Source organism: Heterodontus francisci, chromosome 12 (genome assembly GCF_036365525.1).
Source record: "Heterodontus francisci isolate sHetFra1 chromosome 12, sHetFra1.hap1, whole genome shotgun sequence".
NCBI classification, from domain to species: domain Eukaryota; kingdom Metazoa; phylum Chordata; class Chondrichthyes; order Heterodontiformes; family Heterodontidae; genus Heterodontus; species Heterodontus francisci.
Window position 1 is genome coordinate 74,538,360 of NC_090382.1, and position 22,283 is coordinate 74,560,642.

General features: G+C 43.5%; 1 protein-coding gene across 5 annotated transcripts in view; it reads right to left on the reverse strand.

Annotated features, from left to right (window-relative positions):
- Positions 1-21,626, reverse strand: part of LOC137375929 (glucocorticoid receptor-like) — a 151,824-nt gene extending 130,198 nt beyond the window's left edge. For 3 of the 5 annotated variants that reach the window (XM_068043652.1, XM_068043649.1, XM_068043653.1), the window contains exons 1-3: positions 21,473-21,626; positions 20,505-20,762; positions 16,984-18,008 (exon numbers count right to left, since the gene is read on the reverse strand). In XM_068043652.1, coding sequence (XP_067899753.1) covers positions 16,984-17,984 — 1,001 coding nt within the window. In that variant the 5' untranslated portion in view covers positions 17,985-18,008; positions 20,505-20,762; positions 21,473-21,626. The remainder of the gene's footprint in view (positions 1-16,983; positions 18,009-20,504; positions 20,763-21,472) is intronic. The other 2 variants (XM_068043651.1, XM_068043650.1) reach the window with 2 other exon arrangements.
- Between the last annotated feature and the right edge of the window lie 657 nt (positions 21,627-22,283).

Sequence of the window (22,283 nt, forward strand, 5' to 3'; positions counted from 1 at the left end):
TTCACTGTTTCGGTCCTGGGTAAGGCGCAATTGTCTCTAAACATTGGGAAGACCGAAAGCACTGCTTTCAGCCCCTGCCACCAACTTCACTTTCTTGTCACAAATTTCACCCCCCCCCTTTCTGGTCACTGTATCATAGAATTATAAAATAGAATCATAGAATGGCGCACAGGAGGCCATTCAGTCCGTCGTGTCCGTGCCGGCTCTCTGCAAGAGCAACTCTGTTAGTCCCACTCCCCCAGCCTTTCCCTGTAGCCCAGCAATTTTTTCTTCTTTTCAGGTGCTTACCCTTACTCTTTTGAAAGTCACAATTGAACCTGCCTCCACCACACTCTCAGGCAGTGCATTCCAGATCCTAACTCACTGTGTGAAAAAGCTTTTCCTTGTGTCGCAATGGTTCTTTTGTCAATTGCCTTAAATCAGTGTCTTCTGGTTCTCGACCATTCGCCAACGGGAACAGTTTCTCCCTATCTCGACCCCTCATGATTTTTAACACCTCTATCAAATCTCCTCTCAACCTTCTCTTCTCTAAGGAGAATAACCCCAGCTTCTCCAATCTATTCTCATAACTGAAGTTTCTCATCCCTGGAACTATTCTCATAAATATTTTATGCACCCACTCTGAAACCTTCACATCCTTCCTCAAGTGCGGCGCCCAGAATTGGACACAATACACTATAATTTCCTTGCTTTTGAACTCTATGCCTCTATGAACCTCAGGACCTCATCTGCCTTTTTAACTGCTTTCTCAACCTGCCCTACCACCTTCAATGTTTTGTGCACACATATCCCCAGGTCTCTCTGTTCCTGCACCCCTTTAGAAATGTAGCCTTTAGAATATATTGTCTCTCCTCATTCTTCCTACCAGAATACCTAACTTCATACTTCTCTGCATTAAATTTCATCAGCCATGTGCTTGCCCATTCCACCAGCCTATGTCCTCTTGAAGTCTATCGCTACCCTCCTCACAGTTCACAATACTTCCAAGTATTGTGTCATCTGCAAATTTTGAAATTGTGCCTTGTACATTCAAACCTAGGTCATTACCAGGAAAAGCAGTGGTCCTAGTACAGAGCCCTGTGGAATCCTTCCTCCAGTCTGAAAAACAACCATGCACCCATCACCTCTGTGCTTGCTGGCCTACATTGGCTCCCAATCTGCCAAAATCTGGAACCTTGCCCTTCCCCATCCCTATAGCTTCCTCCATCCCTGCAACCCTCCAAGAACTCACTTCCTCCAACTGGCCACTTGTATATTCACCATTCCCTTCATTCCACCACTGGCAGTCATGCAGCCATTTAGGCCCCACTCTGGAATTCCCTCTCTAAACTTTTCTGCCTCTCCACTTTCCTCTACTCCTCCAAGATCCTCCTTAAAACCTACTGTTTGATCAAGCTTTAATCCTCCAAATATTTCCTTCTTTGGCTCAATGCCATTATTTGTCCGATTTTGTGAAGCCTCTTGAGATGTTGTCCAATGTTGAAGGCAATACATAAATGCTAGTTTGTTACATCAGTGTACATACATCTCACTAGATTTCAATCTTATTTACAAATAGCTATTGATGTACTTCGATCAATAGAATGAATACTTTACAGTAATTTGACTATATAGTTTAACAAGTTGGTAAATAGCATGTATTGGCAGGGAAACAGTCTAAATAAGACGGGAGTTATGTTGTAAGGTCATTGGACAAATATTTTAAATCAGTGCATAGTTCCGCCTAGAAAATTTTCTTTTATTGTTGACACAGATTAAATACTCCAACATAGTTTTCTTTTTATTTTGGACTGAAGAACAGAAATATTTTTCCTTGGGAACTGCATATATTTTGCAAGGATCTTCACGCAGTACAATACATTCATAACATTTTATTTAACACAGATCATGTTTGCAATGCTAAATCAATTACTTCCAAATGATCAATAGTCTGTAGAATAATGACCAAAGCTGAAAGCTGTAATAAACTGCAGATGTCATCTTGGAATTTTCTTCAAAGAAGTCACGAATAACTGTCTGATGACCTTCCATCTCCAACACTATAAAAGATACTCTATCCACAGAGCTACCGAAACATGTCTGGCTGTGAAAGTGACTAAACATGACATATAGTTAAAAGATAATTTTTTTTTGAACTGTACAAGATTATAGAAACGACTCAGAAAAACATCTTAAGCTCCAATTCAAGACAGTCTTCAGCCCTTTTATAACGTCAACTGCTTTCTTTAGCTTCATCAACTGCGAGTGAGAAAAGGAAAAAATATAAATCTGCAGATATGCTTAAAGCACAGTAAATAAAACCTATTAAAATCAACTGTGAAAACTATCGGCTGAATTTTACCTTGGGCGGACGGGAATTTGCCTCCGACGTGAAAGTCGGTGGCGAACCTGCTTCCGCCTAGCCTGGGGATCCATCCCGTATTTTACGGGTCCCCGGGCTTTAACTGTCCCGAGGTGGGACTTCCACCTGCTTGAGGGAGGAGGTCCCGCCTCAGTGAGCTGCTGGCCAATCACTGGACCAGCAGCTCTTAAATCCAGCAGCGCCAACACAGTGGGCGGCACAGTGGTGCAGCGGTTAGCACTGCAGCCTCACAGCTCCAGCAACCTGGGCTCAGTTCTGGGTACTGCCTGCGCGGAGTTTGCAAGTTCTCCCTGTGTCTGCCGGGTACTCCGGTTTCCTCCCACAGCCAAAGACTTGCAGGTTGATAGGTAAATTGGCCATTGTAAATTGCCCCTCGTGTAGGTAGGTGGTAGGAGAATGGTGGGGATGTGGTAGAGAATATGGGGTTAATGTAGGATTAGTATAAATGGGTGGTTGTTGGTTGGCACAGACTCGGTGGGCCGAAGGGCCTGTTTCAGTGCTGTATCTCTAAATAAATAAAAAATAAAATAACGGGAGCGGTGGCCACTGCTGGGACTGCAGCCCAGCCGACGCAATGGACCCTGGAGAGTGAGTGAGTTGGGCTTGCCTCATCAGGGGAATTGGTCCTTCCCTAGTGAGGCTGAAGTGATAGTTTGGGGGGTGGGGGGGTATCTTGGGTCCCGGGGGGTGGGTTGGGAGGCGGGGGCAGCCCTCAATCGGGCACCCTGTGCCTGACTGCCAGCCCCCCCGGGGCGTGGAAAGGCCGGCAGCTATTGCTGAGCAGCCTTTCACGTCTCCAACACGCCCGCTTGCCACGGGTAAAATACCCATGGAGGCGGGCGAGGTCCCTTAAGTGGCCATTTAAGGGCCTTGATTGGCCTCAGGCGGGCGGGCCGTTTCCCCCCCATGCCCGACCGCTGTAAAGTCGACCTGAGGCGGGAATGGGACGGGTAGGCCTCCCGCTCAATTTTACGCCACCCCCACGCCATCAACTGACCCGCTGGGGCGGCGTAAAATTTAGCCCTACATGTCAGTTTCAGCAAGAATGTTACAAAGTCGTTAAAATTATGCTACACATAGAACATACTTACACTGAATTGGAAAACCAAACCTGCTTCGGAAAGCTTACAAAACGAATTCAGAAAAATCCGAAGTATTGAGATGGATTTTATGTAAAGGAACAAACGTGGAAAGCAGTTACAGAATGGCGCCACTTCTGTACTCCTTCATTATCCAACCTTTCCATTCTCCGAAGATGAGCTGTGTGCTTTCAACAGATTGAGCACGGAGATTGGGATTTTCACATCGAACGAGCAAAAAAAAATTTTTTTCTCCTGTCCAGGAAGTGACTCTTTGCTGGGTCATGATTCCGCAGGTGCCGAGTGTCCTCTAGCAAGTTTCCATTATTCAATTTATGACAGTGTTACTGGGCTATTTGATCATTGTGGGAGAGGGGAGAAAATCACAGATGACCTCTATCTTGTCTTCATCTAAAAGTCAGACATGCACATTTTCAGCAGGGGTCAAAGGATAGCCATCAAGAATGAGAATCCTGGTTTAATTTCCCCTCTCTAACCTGGGGGAGGCTACATGTAGTAATCAAACTAATATCAGCATGATTGAGCCTCCCTCAAATGGCTCGGAATGCATACTGTCCATCCGACTGCTCACCACCTCTGGTCCAGTACACCTACTCAGCATCTATGCTCCAACACTCTGCTCCCCACCTGAAGCTAAAGATCAGTTCTACGAGGAACTCCATAACATCATTAGCAGCATCCCCAACACCAAACACCTATTCCTGCTGGGGGACTTTAATGCCAGGGTTGGGGCCGACCATGACTCATGGCCCTCCTGCCTTGGGCGCCATGGCGTTGGAAGGATGAATGAGAACGGGCAGAGACTGCTTGAGTTGTGTACCTATCATAACCTCTGCATCACCAACTCGTTCTTTCATACTAAACCCTGTCATCAGGTTTCATGGAGGCACCCAAGATCGCGTCATTGGCACCAGCTAGACCTCATTGTCACAAGGCGAGCCGCCTTAAACAGCATTCAAATCACACGCAGCTTCCACAGTGCGGACTGCGACACCGACCACTCCCTGGTGTGCAGCAAGGTTAGACTCAGACCAAAGAAGTTGCATCATTCCAAGCAGAAGGGACACCCACGCATCAACACGAGCAGAATTTCTCACCCACAGCTGTTACAAAAATTTCGAAATTCACTTGTAACAGCCCTTCAAAACACTCCCACAGGGGTTGCTGAGACCAAGTGGGCCCACATCAGAGACGCCATCTATGAGTCAGCTTTGACCACCTATGGCAAAAGTGCGAAGAGAAATGCAGACTGGTTTCAATCTCATAATGAAGAGCTGGAACCTGTCATAGCCGCGAAGCGCATTGCACTGTTGAACTACAAGAAAGCCCCCAGCGATTTAACATCCGCAGCACTTAAAGCAGCCAGAAGCACTGCACAAAGAACAGCCAGGCGCTGCGCAAATGACTACTGGCAACCCCTATACAGTCATATTCAGCTAACCTCAGACACCGGAAACATCAGAGGAATGTATGATGGCATTAAGAGAGCTCTTGGGCCAACCATCAAGAAGATCGCCCCCCTCAAATCTAAATCAGGGGACATAATCACTGACCAACGCAAACAAATGGACCGCTGGGTTCAGCACTACCGAGAACTGTACTCCAGGGAGAATGTCGTCACTGAGACTGCCCTCAATGCAGCCCAGCCTCTACCAGTCATGGATGAGCTGGACATACAGCCAACCAAATCGGAACTCAGTGATGCCATTGATTCTCTAGCCAGTGGAAAAGCCCCTGGGAAGGACAGCATTACCCCTGAAATAATCAAGAGTGCCAAGCCTGCTATACTCTCAGCACTACATGAACTGCTATGCCTGTGCTGGGGCGAGGGAGCAGTACCACAGGACATGCGCGATGCCAATATCATCACCCTCTATAAAAACAAAGGTGACCGAGGTGACTGCAACGACTACCGTGGAATCTCCCTGCTCAGCATAGTGGGGAAAGTCTTTGCTCGAGTTGCTCTAAACAGGCTCCAGAAGCTGGCCGAGCGCGTCTATCCTGAGGCACAGTGTGGCTTTCGTGCAGAGAGATCAACCGTTGACATGCTGTTCTCCCTTCGTCAGATACAGGAGAAATGCCGTGAACAACAGATGCCCCTCTACATTGCTTTCATTGACCTCACCAAAGCCTTTGACCTCGTCAGCAGACGTGGTCTCTTCAGACTACTAGAAAAGATCGGATGTCTACCAAAGCTACTAAGTATCATCACCTCATTCCATGAAAATATGAAAAGCACAATTCAACATGGTGGCTCCTCATCAGAGCCCTTTCCTATCCTGAGTGGCGTGAAACAGGGCTGTGTTCTCGCACCCACACTTTTTGGGATTTTCTTCTCCCTGCTGCTTTCTAATGCGTTCAAGTCCTCTGAAGAAGGAATTTTCCTCCACACAAGATCTGGGGGCAGGTTGTTCAACTTTGCCCATCTAAGAGCGAAGTCCAAAGTACGTAAAGTCCTCATCAGGGAACTCCTCTTTGCTGACGATGCTGCTTTAACATCTCACACTGAAGAGTGCCTGCAGAGTCTCATCGACAGGTTTGCGGCTGCCTGCAATGAATTTGGCCTAACCATCAGCCTCAAGAAAACAAACATCATGGGGCAGGACGTCAGAAATGCTCCATCCATCAATATTGGCGACCACACTCTGGAAGTGGTTCAAGAGTTCACCTACCTAGGCTCAACTATCACCAGTAACCTGTCTCTAGATGCAGAAATCAACAAGCGCGTGGGAAAGGCTTCCACTGCTATGTCCAGACTGGCCAAGAGAGTGTGGGAAAATGGCGCACTGACATGGAACACAAAAGTCCGAGTGTATCAGGCCTGTGTCCTCAGTACCTTGCTCTATGGCAGCGAGGCCTGGATAACGTATGTCAGCCAAGAGCAACTTCTCAATTCATTCCATCTTCGCTGCCTCCGGAGAATACTTGGCATCAGGTGGCAGGACCGTATCTCCAACACAGAAGTCCTCGAGGCGGCCAACATCCCCAGCTTATACACACTACTGAGTCAGCGGCGCTTGAGATGGCTTGGCCATGTGAGCCGCATGGAAGATGGCAGGATCCCCAAAGACACATTGTACAGCGAGCACGCCACTGGTATCAGACCCACCGGCCTTCCATGTCTCCGCTTTAAAGACGTCTGCAAACGTGACATGAAATCCTGTGACATTGATCACAAGTCGTGGGAGTCAGTTGCCAGCGATCGCCAGAGCTGGAGGGCAGCCATAAAGACGGGGCAAAAGTGTGGCGAGTCGAAGAGACTTAGTCGTTGGCAGGAAAAAAGACAGAGGCGCAAGGGGAGAGCCAACTGTATAACAGCCCCGACAAACAAATTTCTCTGCAGCACCTGTGGAAGAGCCTGTCACTCTAGAATTGGCCTTTATAGCCATTCCAGGCGCTGCTTCACAAACCACTGACCACCTCCAGGCGCTTATCCATTGTCTCTCGAGATAAGGAGGCCAAAGAGAGAGAGAGAAGAGAGATCAGCTAATTCAGCACAGTTAGTGAACCTAGAATCTTCCAGGTCTGTATGGTTTAGCTACTGACAGGATACTGACAGCCACTGAGGAAAACAGTTTTTTTTTACATCTGGCATCCAAAAGGTCACACCATAATCTCACTAGGATTTCAGAAAAGCATAAAGACAAACATGTGAAATGTTCATACAAGTCTCCTTAATCTGTGAAAACCAACCATCTCGTTAATTGCAGATTTGTTCTTCCAAATATGGGCTGTGTGTAAAGAGATGTTTTAGTTATAGACCTCTTCCGAATGTTGCATCACTACACTTCATAGCATATACAAGTCTAGCTCTTTACACAAATGTCATAGAGCCACAAAATCAGGATCTATCGTTTCATCATTAAGTAAAGGAAACCAGGCATAGTTATATGGGAGCCATTGCGTTGAGCCATGAATAAAAGCACAGCCTAATGTTGCTGTGAATAGGAGCTTCCAAGCAAATATAAAAGACAAAGAACAGTAAATGGACACAGTCTGCCTACAGAAAATATTATGCCAAAATATGGCAGCAACACTCTCTCTTCTTCCCCATTCCCCTTCCCCAAACCATCTTGCTGTGGTGAGCAAAATGAGCCATTAATTGCACTCTCAGTCTGCAAAAACCATTTCTCTGAAAAGAATTGCAATGCCTTTGTGCTGCTGACATAGATGGAAGAATAATACTGACCATTCTGGCCACAAATATATACAAAATGATAAGTTTCCAGAAAAATAACATTGTTTCAACTTCAATTATGCAAATATTTGCTCTTTCTCACTTCAAAGAGAATGTCAGGATATTGTCATTTAATTTCTAGAAAAAGTGTTCTTCCTCCCATTTATTTATAAACTTGAAAAAATAAGTATTAATCACTCAAGCATAAACTCCAAGTTAATTATCACACTGCACTGGCCTTTGATCATTGATTTGGCAAATCAATTATTCAGGACTTAAACTGAGTCTAGTTAACAAAGCCAGCATCACCAAAATAAACATTACAGCTTTAAAATTTGTAAAACAGCAGTGAACCATACAGATTCTGGCAGTCAGGCCTCATTTAAGATGACAGCACTGTTAACACCTTCCCAAGTTAATTTCCTTTACAGCGCACGGATTTTGTCTTAAATGATTAGGAAATTCAGCTTATTATATGCCCTTTAATTAGATAGCATTCATATTCTCCAATCTTTACATCCTTATTTCTTTCAGCCTGGAACTTCCAGACTAGTTACAAATTTCACCTGACAGGAGATCCATGCCTAAAGGATTCAACAGCCCTAGTTTTTTGACTGCAACCTTTCTCCTGAAGTAACCACCTGTGCAACATTAAATGAATACTTGTCCATAATTTAAACAAAGGGCGGCACAGTGGCGCAGTGGTTAGCACCGCAGCCTCACAGCTCCAGCAACCTGGGTTCAATTCTGGGTACTGCCTGTGTAGAGTTTGCAAGTTCTCCCTGTGTCTGCGTGGGTTTTCGCCGGGTGCTCCGGTTTCCTCCCACAGCCAAAGACTTGCAGGTTGATAGGTAAATTGGCCATTATAAATTGTCCCTAGTATAGGTAGGTGGTAGGGGAATTATAGGGATAGGTGGGGATGTGGTAGGAATATGGGATTAGTGTAGGATTAGAATAAATGGTTGATGGTCGACACAGACTCGGTGGGCCGAAGGGCCTGTTTCAGTGCTGTATCTCTAAATAAATAAAGGACCAAGGACTAGGAGTGAGCAGTGAGTGCACCAGTGACTTTACAAGGTCCCTACACTGTGCTCCCGCACTCATGTACAACATCTGCTGCAAGATTGCAAATCCATCTCCATCGAACACCCAAGTATAAAAGCCACAGAAATCTTTTCTTCATTTCTATTCTGTTAGAGGCTGTGTTTTTTAAAAATATAGACCAGTAACTTTGTCAACTTTTAATTTGTTGCATATATTTTGAGTCCTTATTGCACATTAACATAAAGGATTGATATTTTAACCATTTATTACAAATAGTATTAATTTTATAACCAGCCTTGACAATTCTGCAGCTCCATAGAAAAACATAGAAAATAGGAGCAGGAGTAGGCCATACGTCCCTTCGGGCCTGCTCCGTCATTCAAAAAAGATCATGGCTGATCGTCTAATTCAGTACCCTGTTCCTGCTTTCTCCCCATATCCCTTGATCCCTTTGGCATTAAGAAATATATCTATCTCCTTCTTGAATATATTTAATGATTTGGCCTCCAATGCCTTCTGCGGTAGAGAATTCCACAGGTTCACCACCCTGAGTGAAGAAATTTCTCCTCATCTCAGTTCAAAATGGCATACCCTGTATCCTGAGACTCTGATTCCTGGTTCTGGACTCCCCAGCCATTGGGAACATTGTCCCTGCATCTAGCCTGTCAAGTCCTGTTAGAATTTTATTGGTTTCTAAAAGATCCCCTCTCATTCTTCTAAAACTCTAGTGAATATAGGCCTAGTCGACCCAATCTCTCATACGTCAATCCTGCCATCCCAGGAATCAGCCTAGTAAGTCTCCTTGTACTCCCTCCATGGTAAGACCACCCTTTCTCAGATAAGGAGATCAAAACTGCACATAATACTCCAGATGTGGTCTCACCAAGGCCCTGTATAACTGCAGTAAGGCATCCTTGCTCCTGTACTCAAATCCTCTTGCAATGAAGGTCAACATACCATTCGCCTTCTTAATCGCTTGTTGCATCTGAATGCTTGCTTTCAGCAACTGGTGTACAAGGACACCCAGGTCTCGTTGCACCTCCCACTTTCCCAATCTATCACCATTCAGAGAATAATCTGCCTGTTTTTACAACCAAAGTGGATAACCTCACATTTATCCATGTTATACTGCATTTGCCATGCATTTGCCCACTCACCTAACTTGTCCAAATCACACTGCAGCCTCTTTGCATCCTCCTCACAGCTCAATTCCGCCCCCCCAGCTTTGTGTGGTCTGCAAACTTGGAAATGTTACATTTCGTTCCCTCACCACCAAAGTCATTAATATATAGTGTTAATAGCTGGGGCCCAAGCACTGATCCTTGCGGTACCCCACTAGTCACTGTCTTCCACCTGGAAAAAGACCTATTTATTCCTACTCTCTGTTTCCTGTCTGTCAACCAATTCTCAATCCATGCCAGTATATTATCACCAATCCCACGTGCTTTAATTTTGCACACTAACCTCTTATGCGGGACTTTATCAAAAACTTTCTGAAAATCCAAATAAACCACATCTACAGGTTCTCCCTGATTATCCTACTAGTTAAATCCTCAAAAAACTCCAGTAGATTTGTTAAGCACGATTTCCCTTTTATAAACCTATGCTGACTTTGCCCAATACCGTTTATGCTTTCCAGATGTTCTGCTATCACATCCTTTATAACAGACTCTAGCATTTTCCCCACTACTGATGTCAGGCTCACTGGTCTGTAGCTCCCAGTTTTTTCTCTCCCTCCTTTTTTAAATAGTGGGGTTACATTTGCCACCTCCCAATCTGTAGGAACTGCTCCAGAGTCTATAGAATTTTGGAAGATGATCACCAATGCATCCACTATTTCCAGGGCCATTTCCTTAAGTATTCTGGGATGTAGATTATCAGGCCCTGGGGATTTGTCAGCCTTTAAACCCATTAATTTCCCTAGCACTTTTTTTTTTACTAATACTGATTTCCTTCAGTTCCTCCCTCTCATTAGACCCTTGGTTCCCTAACATTTCAGGGAGGTTATTTGTGTCCTCCTATGTGAAGACAGAACCAAAATATGTGTTTAATTGTTCTGCCATTTCTTTGTTCCCCATTATAACTTCCCCCGTTTCTGATTGTAAGGGACCTACATTTGTCTTCACTAATCTTTTTCTCTTCACATATTTATAGAAGCTTTTGCCATCAGTTTTTATGTTGCCCACAAGTTTACTCTCATACTCTATTTCCCCCCGCTTAATCAACCTCTTTGTCCTTCTTTGCTGAATTCTAAACTGCTCCCAATCCTCAGACTTTCTGGCAATTTTATATGCCTCATCTTTGGATCTAGTACCATCCCTAATTTCTTTTATAAGCCACGGTTGAGCCACCTTTCCAGTTTTATTTTTGCACCAGACAGGAAAGAATAATTGTTGAAATTCATGCACACATTCTTTAAATATTATCCATTGCCTGTCCACCGTCAACCCTTTTAGCAAAGTTCCCCAATCTATCATGGCCAACTCGCGCCTCATACCTTCATAGTTTCCTTTATTTAGATTCAGGACCCTAGTTTCGGATTCTACTACTTCACTCTCCATCTTAATGAAGAATTCTATCATGTTATGGTCGCTCCTCCCCAAGGGACCCCACACAACAAGATTTTTAAATAAACCTTTCTCATTGCACAATACCCAGTCTAGGATAGCCGGTTATCTAGTTGGTTCCTCAATGTATTGGTTTAAAAAACAATCATGTACACACTCCAGGAAATTCTCCTCCACAGTATTGTTGCTAATTTGGCTTGAACAATCTATATGTAGATTAATGTCACCTATAATTACAGTTGCTGCATGCGTCTCTAATTTCTTGTTTAATGCCATCCCTTACATCTCCATTACTGTTTGGGGGCCTATAGACAACCCCCACCAACGTTTTCTGTCCCTTGGTGTTTCTTAGCTCCACCCATACAGGCTCCAACAGTTTAGGTACATAAATAAATCCATTCAATACAAGGCCAAATGAGACATACTGACAGTATAAAGCATTCATGACATGCAGACATTATGCCTAGTTTTAGTCACTACACTTATGAAGAGAAAAAAATAGCAAGGATTCAAAAAACAGCAAGGAAGATATACAGCTCAAAGCCAGAGATCACTGTTAAAAGACTGAAGAAGCTACATTTGATTACGGCAGGGAGCAAGATAGGATGCAATTTTCTTTAAATGATGAAAGGAATTCATTCCATGGATGTAGAGAGAACACTGTGCAGGACCACAGCCCTAAGAATTAGCTAACAAAATTGTAAGTTAAAAATTTAACTGAAGGAGCATTTTTTACCATATTCAAGAGGCATAAGCTGCCTCCCAACTAAGCGAATACAGACGCGACTAAACAAACAGCCAATCAATGCACTGAACACAGTCAGCTCAAACATTTTTTCCGAACAGTGTAATGAATGCAAACATGATTGCAATAATCTAATGAGATTGTGTAGATTCTCTAGTCCTCTACAAACTACCATCATTTCCTCCTTAAAAAAATGCACCCACAACACCTTGGCCCTTGCAAACTACCACCCCATCTGCATTCTCTCTTTCCTCATCAAACTCCATAAATATGTTCTCACCTCACAAATCTGGGCCCATCTTACTCTTAAATCCATGTCTGAATCTCGCCCTTTGCCACAGCACTGAAACCAACTCTAATCCAAGTCAAGTAATGTCCTCAGACATTGTGATCATGGTACATTTACTCGCTTCAATAAATGGAGCCTCAGACATGGTCAACTACATCATCCTCCTTCAAAACCTCTCTTCCACTGTCAAGCTCGCTCTTGGTTCCACTCTTACCTATTCAATCATAGCCAGCACACAGAGAGCACTGGCTCCTCTTTCCATCCCTCCAGGTTACCCCAGAGTCCCCCAAGGATCTACCTTGGCTCCCTCCTCCTGTTATTTACATGCTACACATTGGCATCATCCAAAGACACAGGGTCAGATGGCACATCCATGCTGATAACACCAAGTTCTACCTCTCTACCACCTCTCTTAACCCCTCTGCTGGCTGTGGTCGGATTGCTTGTTCGACATCCAGTTTTCGACGAGATGTAGTTCCTCCGGAAAAACATTGGGAAGACCAAAACCATTGCCACAAACTCTACCACTGCCACTGAGTCAATTCCTCTCCCTGGCTACTGTCTCAATTTGAACAGACTGCTCTCACCCCGAGCAAGTTTCCAACTATGACTTCTTGAACACAAAGATTGCTTACTTCCACTTGCATAACATTTCCTGCCTCTGCCTTAGCCCATCTGCTGCTGACACCCTCAACAACTGACCAGGACAGCTCTAGATTCGACAACGCTAACGCTCTCCTGATTTTTTTTACATCCTCTAAATTGCAGTTTATCGGAAACTTTGCGGCCTTCATTCTATCCTGGATCAAGTCCAACTCAGCCATCACTTCTCCCCTTGCTGAAAAACACTGTTCTTGGTCAGCCAATGCTTCCAGTTTAAAACCTTTTCCCTCGTTTAAATCTCTTTATGACCTCAACCCTCCCCATCTCTGTAGTTTCCTCCAGTTGGACATGTTCCACTTCACTTCACTTCACTATTATTCCTTTATAACATGGATGTAAAAATAGTGAATTAAGTTCAGTGACGCTCTTCCTTTTACCAGGAGGTCCAAAATGGTGCTGACCATGTTTAAAAATTTAAATAGGAATAGTCAATACATCGATACAATTATGTTCTTCATTTATTCTACTGCATAAATAAATCTCTCTCATTGGCATGGACTCAAAGGGCCGACTGGCCTCTTTCTGTGGCATAAAGGACTATGACTCTATCTACCAGTTACATAAAGATGTGACACTGGCTCCTCTATTAAATGGTACACTATGTGGTATAATCACTATTCTGGGTAATACTTACAGTGACGGTTCTTTGGCTTTCAATCAGTGAACAACCTATGGCTGAGCTATATCCCCACAGGTATATTTTGGAGCAACTTATCTGTTTGTTAGCAATTGCATCACATCTGACTTTAATATCAGCAGAAAGGCATAGGTCCAGATTTTGTGGAAGAAATAATGGCGAACTAATGACAGCAAAACTGCCAGCATTCAACATCATTACCCCTCTGAAACGGACAGCCACCTCCACACATGCGCAGATAAATGTGGAATTTCAAAAGATCCCGTCAGTGATTCGACGCTTCCCCACAGGGTGCAATGTTGAAATCCCCTCATCCACTCCCCCAGACAGCAATCACTGAACTGACGAAAACTTGTCCTTTTACATTATTAGTCTTCGTGTAAAGCCCCTTGAAAAAAATTACACCATGTGCACCATAAGGTGCAACTGGATTTTTAATGGTATACTAAGTTCATAATTACTGCTAATCAGCCTCACTGGCCCTAACAAACTAGTTTTATACTTGGGGAATGTCAAATTTCTGAATTTTGATTTAAAAAATTACATATTTAAGATTTTTTTTTTAAATGTTTGATATTTCAGCTCCAACCTTAATCCCATGTGTATGTTCCAATCATTTATGTTGCTCTGTAAAATTTTAATTAAAAGGGAAAAATTCAGTTTATTTCACTTCCTGGTTTGCTGCCTGTGAGAATGCATTAATGTGATTGGCTGGTTACCCTGCTTGACGACCACTGTTGCTGGATGCCTAAAGATCCCTGGACTTGGTGGCAGACTCAATCTGACATTGGGAAAGGGGAAAACTATGCCTCAGAGATCGCTAGATCTTTGTGGGCATCTTTCTTTGAGGTCAATGTGAACGTTGTCACTTTGCCGCTGACCACGAAATCTGGGCCATTATCCCTGTGGCAATTACAATCTGTGGAACATATTTCCTGCAAAATAGACTCACCGTTTCAGGTGAATTGGTAACCATCTTGGTGAAACAATACAATTTTAGGAGAAGGATAACAATAAAGTAAAGAATTAACAGTACATTGGAAAAAAGAATAGAACTGATAAGTACTATTAAGTTGACTGCCCAATGCTTCGTAGGCATTTCCAATGTGAAAGTGTTTTCTGTCTTTCTCAGTGTGAAAAAGGAAAATCTTTGCCATAAGCCAAGCAAACGGAATCTCTTAACAGGAATCATTTGTAGTTCCACTAGAAGGAAATAACAAAAACAGCTGGTCTTATTGAAACCTCCCAAAAAACACAAATCAAGAAGCTCCAGAATCTCAAACTGCTACTAAAAGACGGGCACTCCAGCTTTGCTATCTGCAAAGACATGAAAGAATTAAACTGATTTAAAAAAAGACCAAAATTCCACTGCCTGCATTGCTTCAGAGCGAGAGCAAGTTAAAAAAAAAGATACACAGATATACAGGCTTATTCAGTACTGGGACTGCAAAGTTAGCTGATTTCCTGAACAGATCTGCTCTCAGGAAATCAGCTGATCTGCAGAGTCCAATGTTGTGTGCGTTTGTGCACCCACTTAAAACACTTTGAAGCAACTGAGCATTAAATTCATATGTTGATAGTATTTCTCTCCCGCCCCCACCACACACATCCCGCGCTCTGATTAGTTCTGAGATCTGGTGTTAAATTAGAGCTGGCAACCAGCCTCTGGATGGAGCAATGTGGGTCCATGACCAATAGTGCAGAGGTTTGCAGCAAGGGTAGAACATAGCAAGGGATCAGAGTTGTGGTATGTCTAATTATTGTTGTCCATTGAGTTGGATTTCACCACAGTCAACAGCAGCATTTGTGTAAACTGGGAAAGAACTGGTCAATATTACTCTACAGATAAAGTCATCGAATCCCCACTGTAATCTAGTCCTTCTTTATAGGCATTAATCCAGAGTCTTTCTTGTCAGCTGAACATGAATCAATCAAGTCAGCACACGCTTACCAGTCACTAACAAGATTACTAGGAAATATTTTCAACAGTGCAATCACATAATTACTATTAGCTAATGAGTTTGCTTAAAAGCACAGTTTACGTCAGATTTATGGTTTCAATGCTATTACTCAGATACAGATTGAAATAAGGATCAAATGAAACATCATTGATTTTCAGCTCTGCCAAAGCTGATCTCTCACTTGCAACATATGCAATGCTGTTCCTTGCTCAACATCCAGAAATGTACTTCAATTCAAATGCGACTAATGCTCAAATAATCCTCAGCATTTTTTTCAAAAAAAGGAGAAACTGCAGGCTAGGAAGATATTTTCTCTTCACTAACTACTGACAGCACTCTAATTGTTACAAATACTAAAGTCAAGCAGATTACTATTAAATAGTATCCATCATATCCTGATAGTTCCTCTGCTGAAATTTGAGAAATATTAACTGAGCAACTTTTGAGGCTGCATTTTGGAAAATTAAACTTTGCAATCCCAGATCAAGTTTAGTTTTGAAGTAGTGGTAAGAAGCCTGGATTCTGGCTCAACTTCAAAACCAATTTTAGCAAAATAGATCAAACTAAATAACTATGCACAGGAATGAATTAAATAAACTCTCCAAGTTTCTCAGCAAATTTTGAACCACCGTTGATATATCTCTTCTGTTTGAACCTTCCATCCTAAACATACAATGTGCAAACGACTGCTCTCAAAATCAAGTTAAAAGAAGTTCTTTATCAGTCAGTGGGTTTAGCAGCTCTTATACTGTTATTTTGTGGAGACAGAATAAGACTGTGGAACTATTTAATTCTTTTTGGGTTTTCATCTTTCGCAGGACAATGTTTTTGGACTAGTGCAAGTGGTACAGCCAAGGTAACTCAAAACACTGATTTTGATGTAATAAAACCTTAAAACAAAAATTTACTAGAAAATTTCAAGAATTTCCTAATTGTTCTAAGATCACTGATACGTTTATGAAAATCCACCGACACACACTCGATCTCTCATGGCATTGCACATGATGACAAAGTCTTCTGGTGTAAAGAGTGAGGTGACGAGGACAATTGGACGAAGGAGTGCAGACATAATTCAGTTCCAAATGTCAAACATTCCTGTCATTATTATGTAATACATTGACAAAGCTTCAGGCAAGTTGGAAAATAGAATAAAGTTGGTTGCAGCATAGCAGATTCTCTTCATGCAAAATTGAGTCATTTTATAAGCAGGAAAATGTAATTACAGAATGACAAATTTACAGATTACTCTCGTTATAAATGCAGGTGCAGGAATAATGAAAGAAAAAAGAACTTGCATTTATATGACCTCAGGATGTCCTAAAGCACTTCAAAGCCAATGAAGTGCTGCTTTTTATTTCTGCTACCAAGTGTGTGTCTTGCTCAGATGTGGCAACACAAAAATATTGGTTCCAAGTCTAACAGCAAAAATGGCACTTACCTATTGTACTTGGCAGGTAAAGCTCCTCTCCCAGAGTAGATGTTTCCCACCCTGCTGCCAGACAGATTTGCACTGGGACGCTGGAACACTTCCCAGGCTTGAGCTACTGTTGAGAAAGGTGGAACGAAGCTGAAGATGGGTTTCTGATCGCCGCTGGTTTGCACTGGTTCTGTGCTGTATAGATAAATAGACTCATTTTCTGCACTGTGGGCTGCTGCTGCGCCATTGGCAGCTCTGCAGTAACCCCTGTTGACTTGTTCCTGTTTGATGACTCCAGGAGTGACCAATTCAATGTAGCTCTCCTGTTCTTGCTTCACCTCCATGGGAGCAGATGCTGTGGCTGGCAAAGGGGCCCAGATATCCTCCTTGCTCTCAGTATGTCTACTTTCTGGAGTTAGCCAGGAGGCAGTACACTTCTCAATCGGCTGCAGATCCACCAGGCTGTCCCTGAGCAGGGCAGGCTCAGAGGACAGAGGCGACAGCAAACCTGACTCATCATCTCCACAGAAAGTAGTCAGACTCCAGGGGCTGCCCTGCTGCTTTTCCCCCATAGGAGATGGGAAGAACTCGAGATCGGGCAGAAAATCCACACAGCCGCCATCCTCGAGGACCCCGAGGAAATCATCCTCACAGCCACCAGGGTACAGCCCAACATCTGTGTCACTCTTTGCTCTATTCCCTGCATCCTGCAGCTCATTCAGGGCAGCGAGGCTCTGCTCCAACTCTGAAAGGTCACTGGCTGCCTGAGAAAGGTTTTCCTGCTGCCCACTAGCTCCATTTGTGATTTCAACGCCATCCAGTCGCTGTTTGTTACTGTTGTTGTCGCCATGTGGCAAGAACTGCATTATGGACCCAGGCATGGCTGCCAGCATCTGCCCACCTTCCATTACTCCTTCACAGTCTTTCAGACTGCCACTCCCTTCACTTAATCCATCTGCAACCACATTCCAGATTTGTTTTCCCGGTTTCATGCTCTCATCCTCTGCCAAATTTGCCATCATTGAACTGGGCACTCACAGCACAAGCTGCAACAAAGAAAATGACATTTCAGCCAGAACACTTAACATCACAGAACAAACCCAGTATAATGAAATATGAGCATTGGCTCTCAATATCTTCCAAGATACTTCAAATTTTCTCCAGTCTGTTTCAAACATGCACACCTATCTCAGTATATTTTAAGTTTAATCCCCAATTTCCCACTAACCACTATGTAGTCTGAAACTCAATAACATAATTCCACTCTATCTGTTATAAACTCTGACCTGTGAGGCACAGAATTGATTCTCCCCTGCCACAGCAGTGAAATGGCCTTAATCAAATGATATCCTCTGTTACTGTGATTATGGTGAATTTCCCACCTTAATCTCTCTGCAGCCATGGTTACTTCTAGAATCCCCCAAGGAGCTATCCTCTGGAGTCTCCTTTTCCTCATTTACATACTGCTCATCAGCGATGTCACCCACAGACATGCAGTCAGCTTCCATGTGTATGCTATTCACATTGAACAACTAAAAACCTTTAAACTTGTATTTCTTGCTGCAATACTGGTGGATCAAAATCCAAGCACAATATAACAAGACATAATTTACGTTATAAATTATCAAATATCTCTTTCCAACTGTGTTTTTCATTCTGTGAGCAGCTTGGTCCATTCAAGCAGCACACAGAACACCATGCATCTTTGCAAATGGTACTCAGCACTCACAGAAAAAATCTGAGTGACTGGCTTCATCTTAATTATTTAACTAGGTTTCCAAACCTTTTCTGATCCCGTATCAAAGCACCTGTTGAGTTGGTAGAATACTGGTCTGAGCCAGCAATCATATTTAACAAACAACCGAGATGAAGTCCCTCAAATCCAAATTGCTTTGGGTAATTGCACAACACCAGGTTTCATTCAACCACCCCTCACTTGGCGGCAGGGCTTGGACCCTGGACTGCTCCCCCTGAAATGTAACTTCACTGTGTCAGTCACTGACAATGGGAAATACAATTTGGCATTCACTTCACCAACAAACTTGGGCTACAGGAGGACTGGGAAACAACGCTGTGGTTAATTTACGTTATAATGTTTCTCAATTCTCTGGGATGTTCAGCACCACAGTTACAATGTATACACTATGCTTGCTTCTCAATGCTATCTTACCGTTCCATACCTGGTAGACAGTCCACGTCAACAGACGGAGATAAGCACTAAAACATTTAGCTACAGATATTGCAGCACATTTCCATCACCTATTGGTGTCTTCCAAGTTCTTTTTAAACTAGTCTGCCACCCTACCATTCTATGCGTATGTTGTACTGCCTTTACTGATGCCTATTTGCTTTACTGTGATTTTATTTCTATTTGCGATCTGCATTGGTATTATTCTAAAGAGACATTTTTGTACATCTCCATAAATTATTTATCTTCCAATTTAAAGGCAACGTCAGCAAACAAATGTTAATAAAAACATTACTGAAGAAAAATAACAAATAGTTCTCCAGAGAAACACAAGGCATCTTTGAAATGAATTTCAAAACAAACCTAAAGCTGATTCAGATAAGGAGATGGCACAGCAGTGAACAAACCCCTTCATCTCAATTTAACCACCATTAAAAACAAAATATTGAAATGATAAACTTTAAAATGAACTAAATAGGAAATGCTCGGTATTTTGAAAGCAGATACACTTCAAAATCCTATCAAAAAGGGCTTCCATCTCAAATGTTCATTTTCTGCTAACAAGTTTAAGGGACGTGCACTCTCCTGCCCCCAGGTCTCATTCAAATCACGTACATATCCTCGTCTGTAGTTTCCCTCTTGCCTGGACTCAGTCCTTGCAATGAGTATTGATCACAGAGGAATTTACTAAGCGATTAACCATCAATTTAAGACCAGATTTTGTCCATTCACAGTAAACAGTCGGAAAATGCTGCCTACAGCACAGGCAGATTTCAAAACTTGGGAGAAGATCCTCTGTGGCTCAAATGCCACCAGCAGCACTGTACCTAGGACCTGTGGCACCAACAAACACCCACACGTGGACAAAATTGGGAGGGAGGCGTGGAAATCAGAGACACTGTCAAAGTAAAGAACAATCTAAAAGTGCCTCAAGAAAATCTGAACACATTCTCGTTGACCTGACTGAAACTGGTTATATTCGAGAGTCTGTCTCTCCTCTGTATAAACTTGGTCATTATTCTATGAGCTGCTATCCAGCTCATTTCACCAGCTTGTAAACATTTGCCTCCGTTCCTCTCCTCTCGGTGTCAGGTTTTGATCCACAGTCTTTGGACGCACAGACAAGTTAAACGGCCGTCACTGGAGGAGAGAGCCGGGCGGGCTGGGTCAAGCTGTTGCCGCGGCCTGCAGGGGCAGATCGGTGCAATAGCATTCCCACCACCCGCCCACCCCCAAACTTGGCGGCTGGGCCCAGACCAAGGGGCCGCTCCCCCTCGAACGCAACTTCCCAGCCCCTCAACTGAAGCGACCACCGGGCGTAGCTGCAGTCTGTCGGCCGCTGCCGTTTCCCCACCTCATAGCGCCGCTCGGCCCCGTACTCCTGGGCCTACCGCCCGCTCTCGAAACTCGCGCTTCCTTCCCGATCCCAAAATGTCCCCTCGGCTGTCACTCGCCTCTCAACCAAGTTCAGCAGCAAGCCCCCACATCGCAGCCACGTAACACGACGCCGTGCGCTCTCACCCGCCGCCCCATGCAGCCAATCACCGAGCAAGTCCAGATCCGCAACCCCGGGTCCCAATGACGTCATAACGTCAGCAGCGCCGATTTAAAGCTGCACCACCGAACAAAAAACATAAATTTAATTAAAAAAAAACAAACGCCAACATATTAGATTATTAACAGAAAAAAGCACATACGTTTGAATTGCGGAATTTCGTATAAAATTGGAATAATTGAGATAATAGATTAAAGTTGGACACCCCAAAATAGTGACATGTCAAACTTTTTGTTCTGGAACAACACCGCTTTAAGAAATGTATCCGTGTAACTATCCAAATTTCATGAAATACATTCGCAATTTCCAATTCTCACGGTGTCAGCTCTTATGACCCCCCCATTACTGTACTTTGGTGCTATTTGTTGTAAGTTTTCGTCTGATCGCAGGGGTGGGGGGCGTTTGCGAAACGGGTACGCCCAGGATCCAAACGTTTTAAAGATAAAGATCGAGTCCCCGCCGAAAAGGGAGGCGGAAAAGAAAACGAAAAGTGTAGAGAGGGAGAGAAAGAGGAAAAAAAAAACTTCTTTTCACAAAAATCAAAATAAATAATCCCGTCAATAACTCTATCTGAATTCAGGCCTCGATGCCCACGTCAAAAGCTCCGACTCCTTTCAGGGGGAAATGCCAACAAAAATATATATAAAACCATTTATAAAATATGAGCCGAGCGGGTGTGCAACAGTTTGGTGTCGGGCGAGCTGTCAACGCAGCCGCCTTTTTTGTTTTACTTTGCATCGTTTCACGCAATACCGATTCCAACTTACGTCCACGAACATTCGGTGCTACTGCAAGATAAAATCCTCTGAGAAAGAAGAAGCAGTGTCTGACAATTGACCCTTTCGACTGGATCCTGAAGCGGAAAAAAATCTTGCTGAGCAGCAGCCAGGCACTGTGAAGTTGTGCGTACAGCTCTGTGTATTCACCCACTGATCGACCCGAGCCTGTAGGTGGAGCAATGAGGCAGATTTGCTGCAAATCATTTTGTAAAGGTGTCACTTTGTCATCCATGAAAAAAAATACATTTACTCTCTGCCGTTTGCACTGTTGATTTTTGCCCAACATTCAGAAACCCGTTATTTTTCTTCAACATGACATTCTCGTCTTTTTCAGGTTGCTGATTAAGTGAACATTATTATAACCAGTCCATCTCAACGTAAAAGTGGAGTTGCGTCAGAAAATGTGGTCATTTCATTTACCTGTCTCTGCTAGTTCCATGTTTCAATTTCTCGTTTTGCTTCTGTCGCCTTAACTCTTTTTGCCTCTCACTTTTTTTCTTTTCTGTTTTCCTTTCGGGTGAGTAAATATGGCATGTTGTGGTGGGGGAAAGGAAGCACCAATGGCTACAAGCAGTATTTGAGGTGATGGTTGTGAAGGAATTGTGACTCTTGGTGCCTCTCTTGCCATTCCCTATTCTAATTCCCCTTTCTCTCCCGTCACTCATCCTCCCTCTTCCCCTTTGAACCACCTGTTCGACTCCTGTGTCCACTTTGCCCCCTGCTGCGCTGTCAGTCACATCACAAACCTCAGTCCTCTCCCTCCACTCTCACTCAGACACTTTAAGGATGGGTGGCTGGA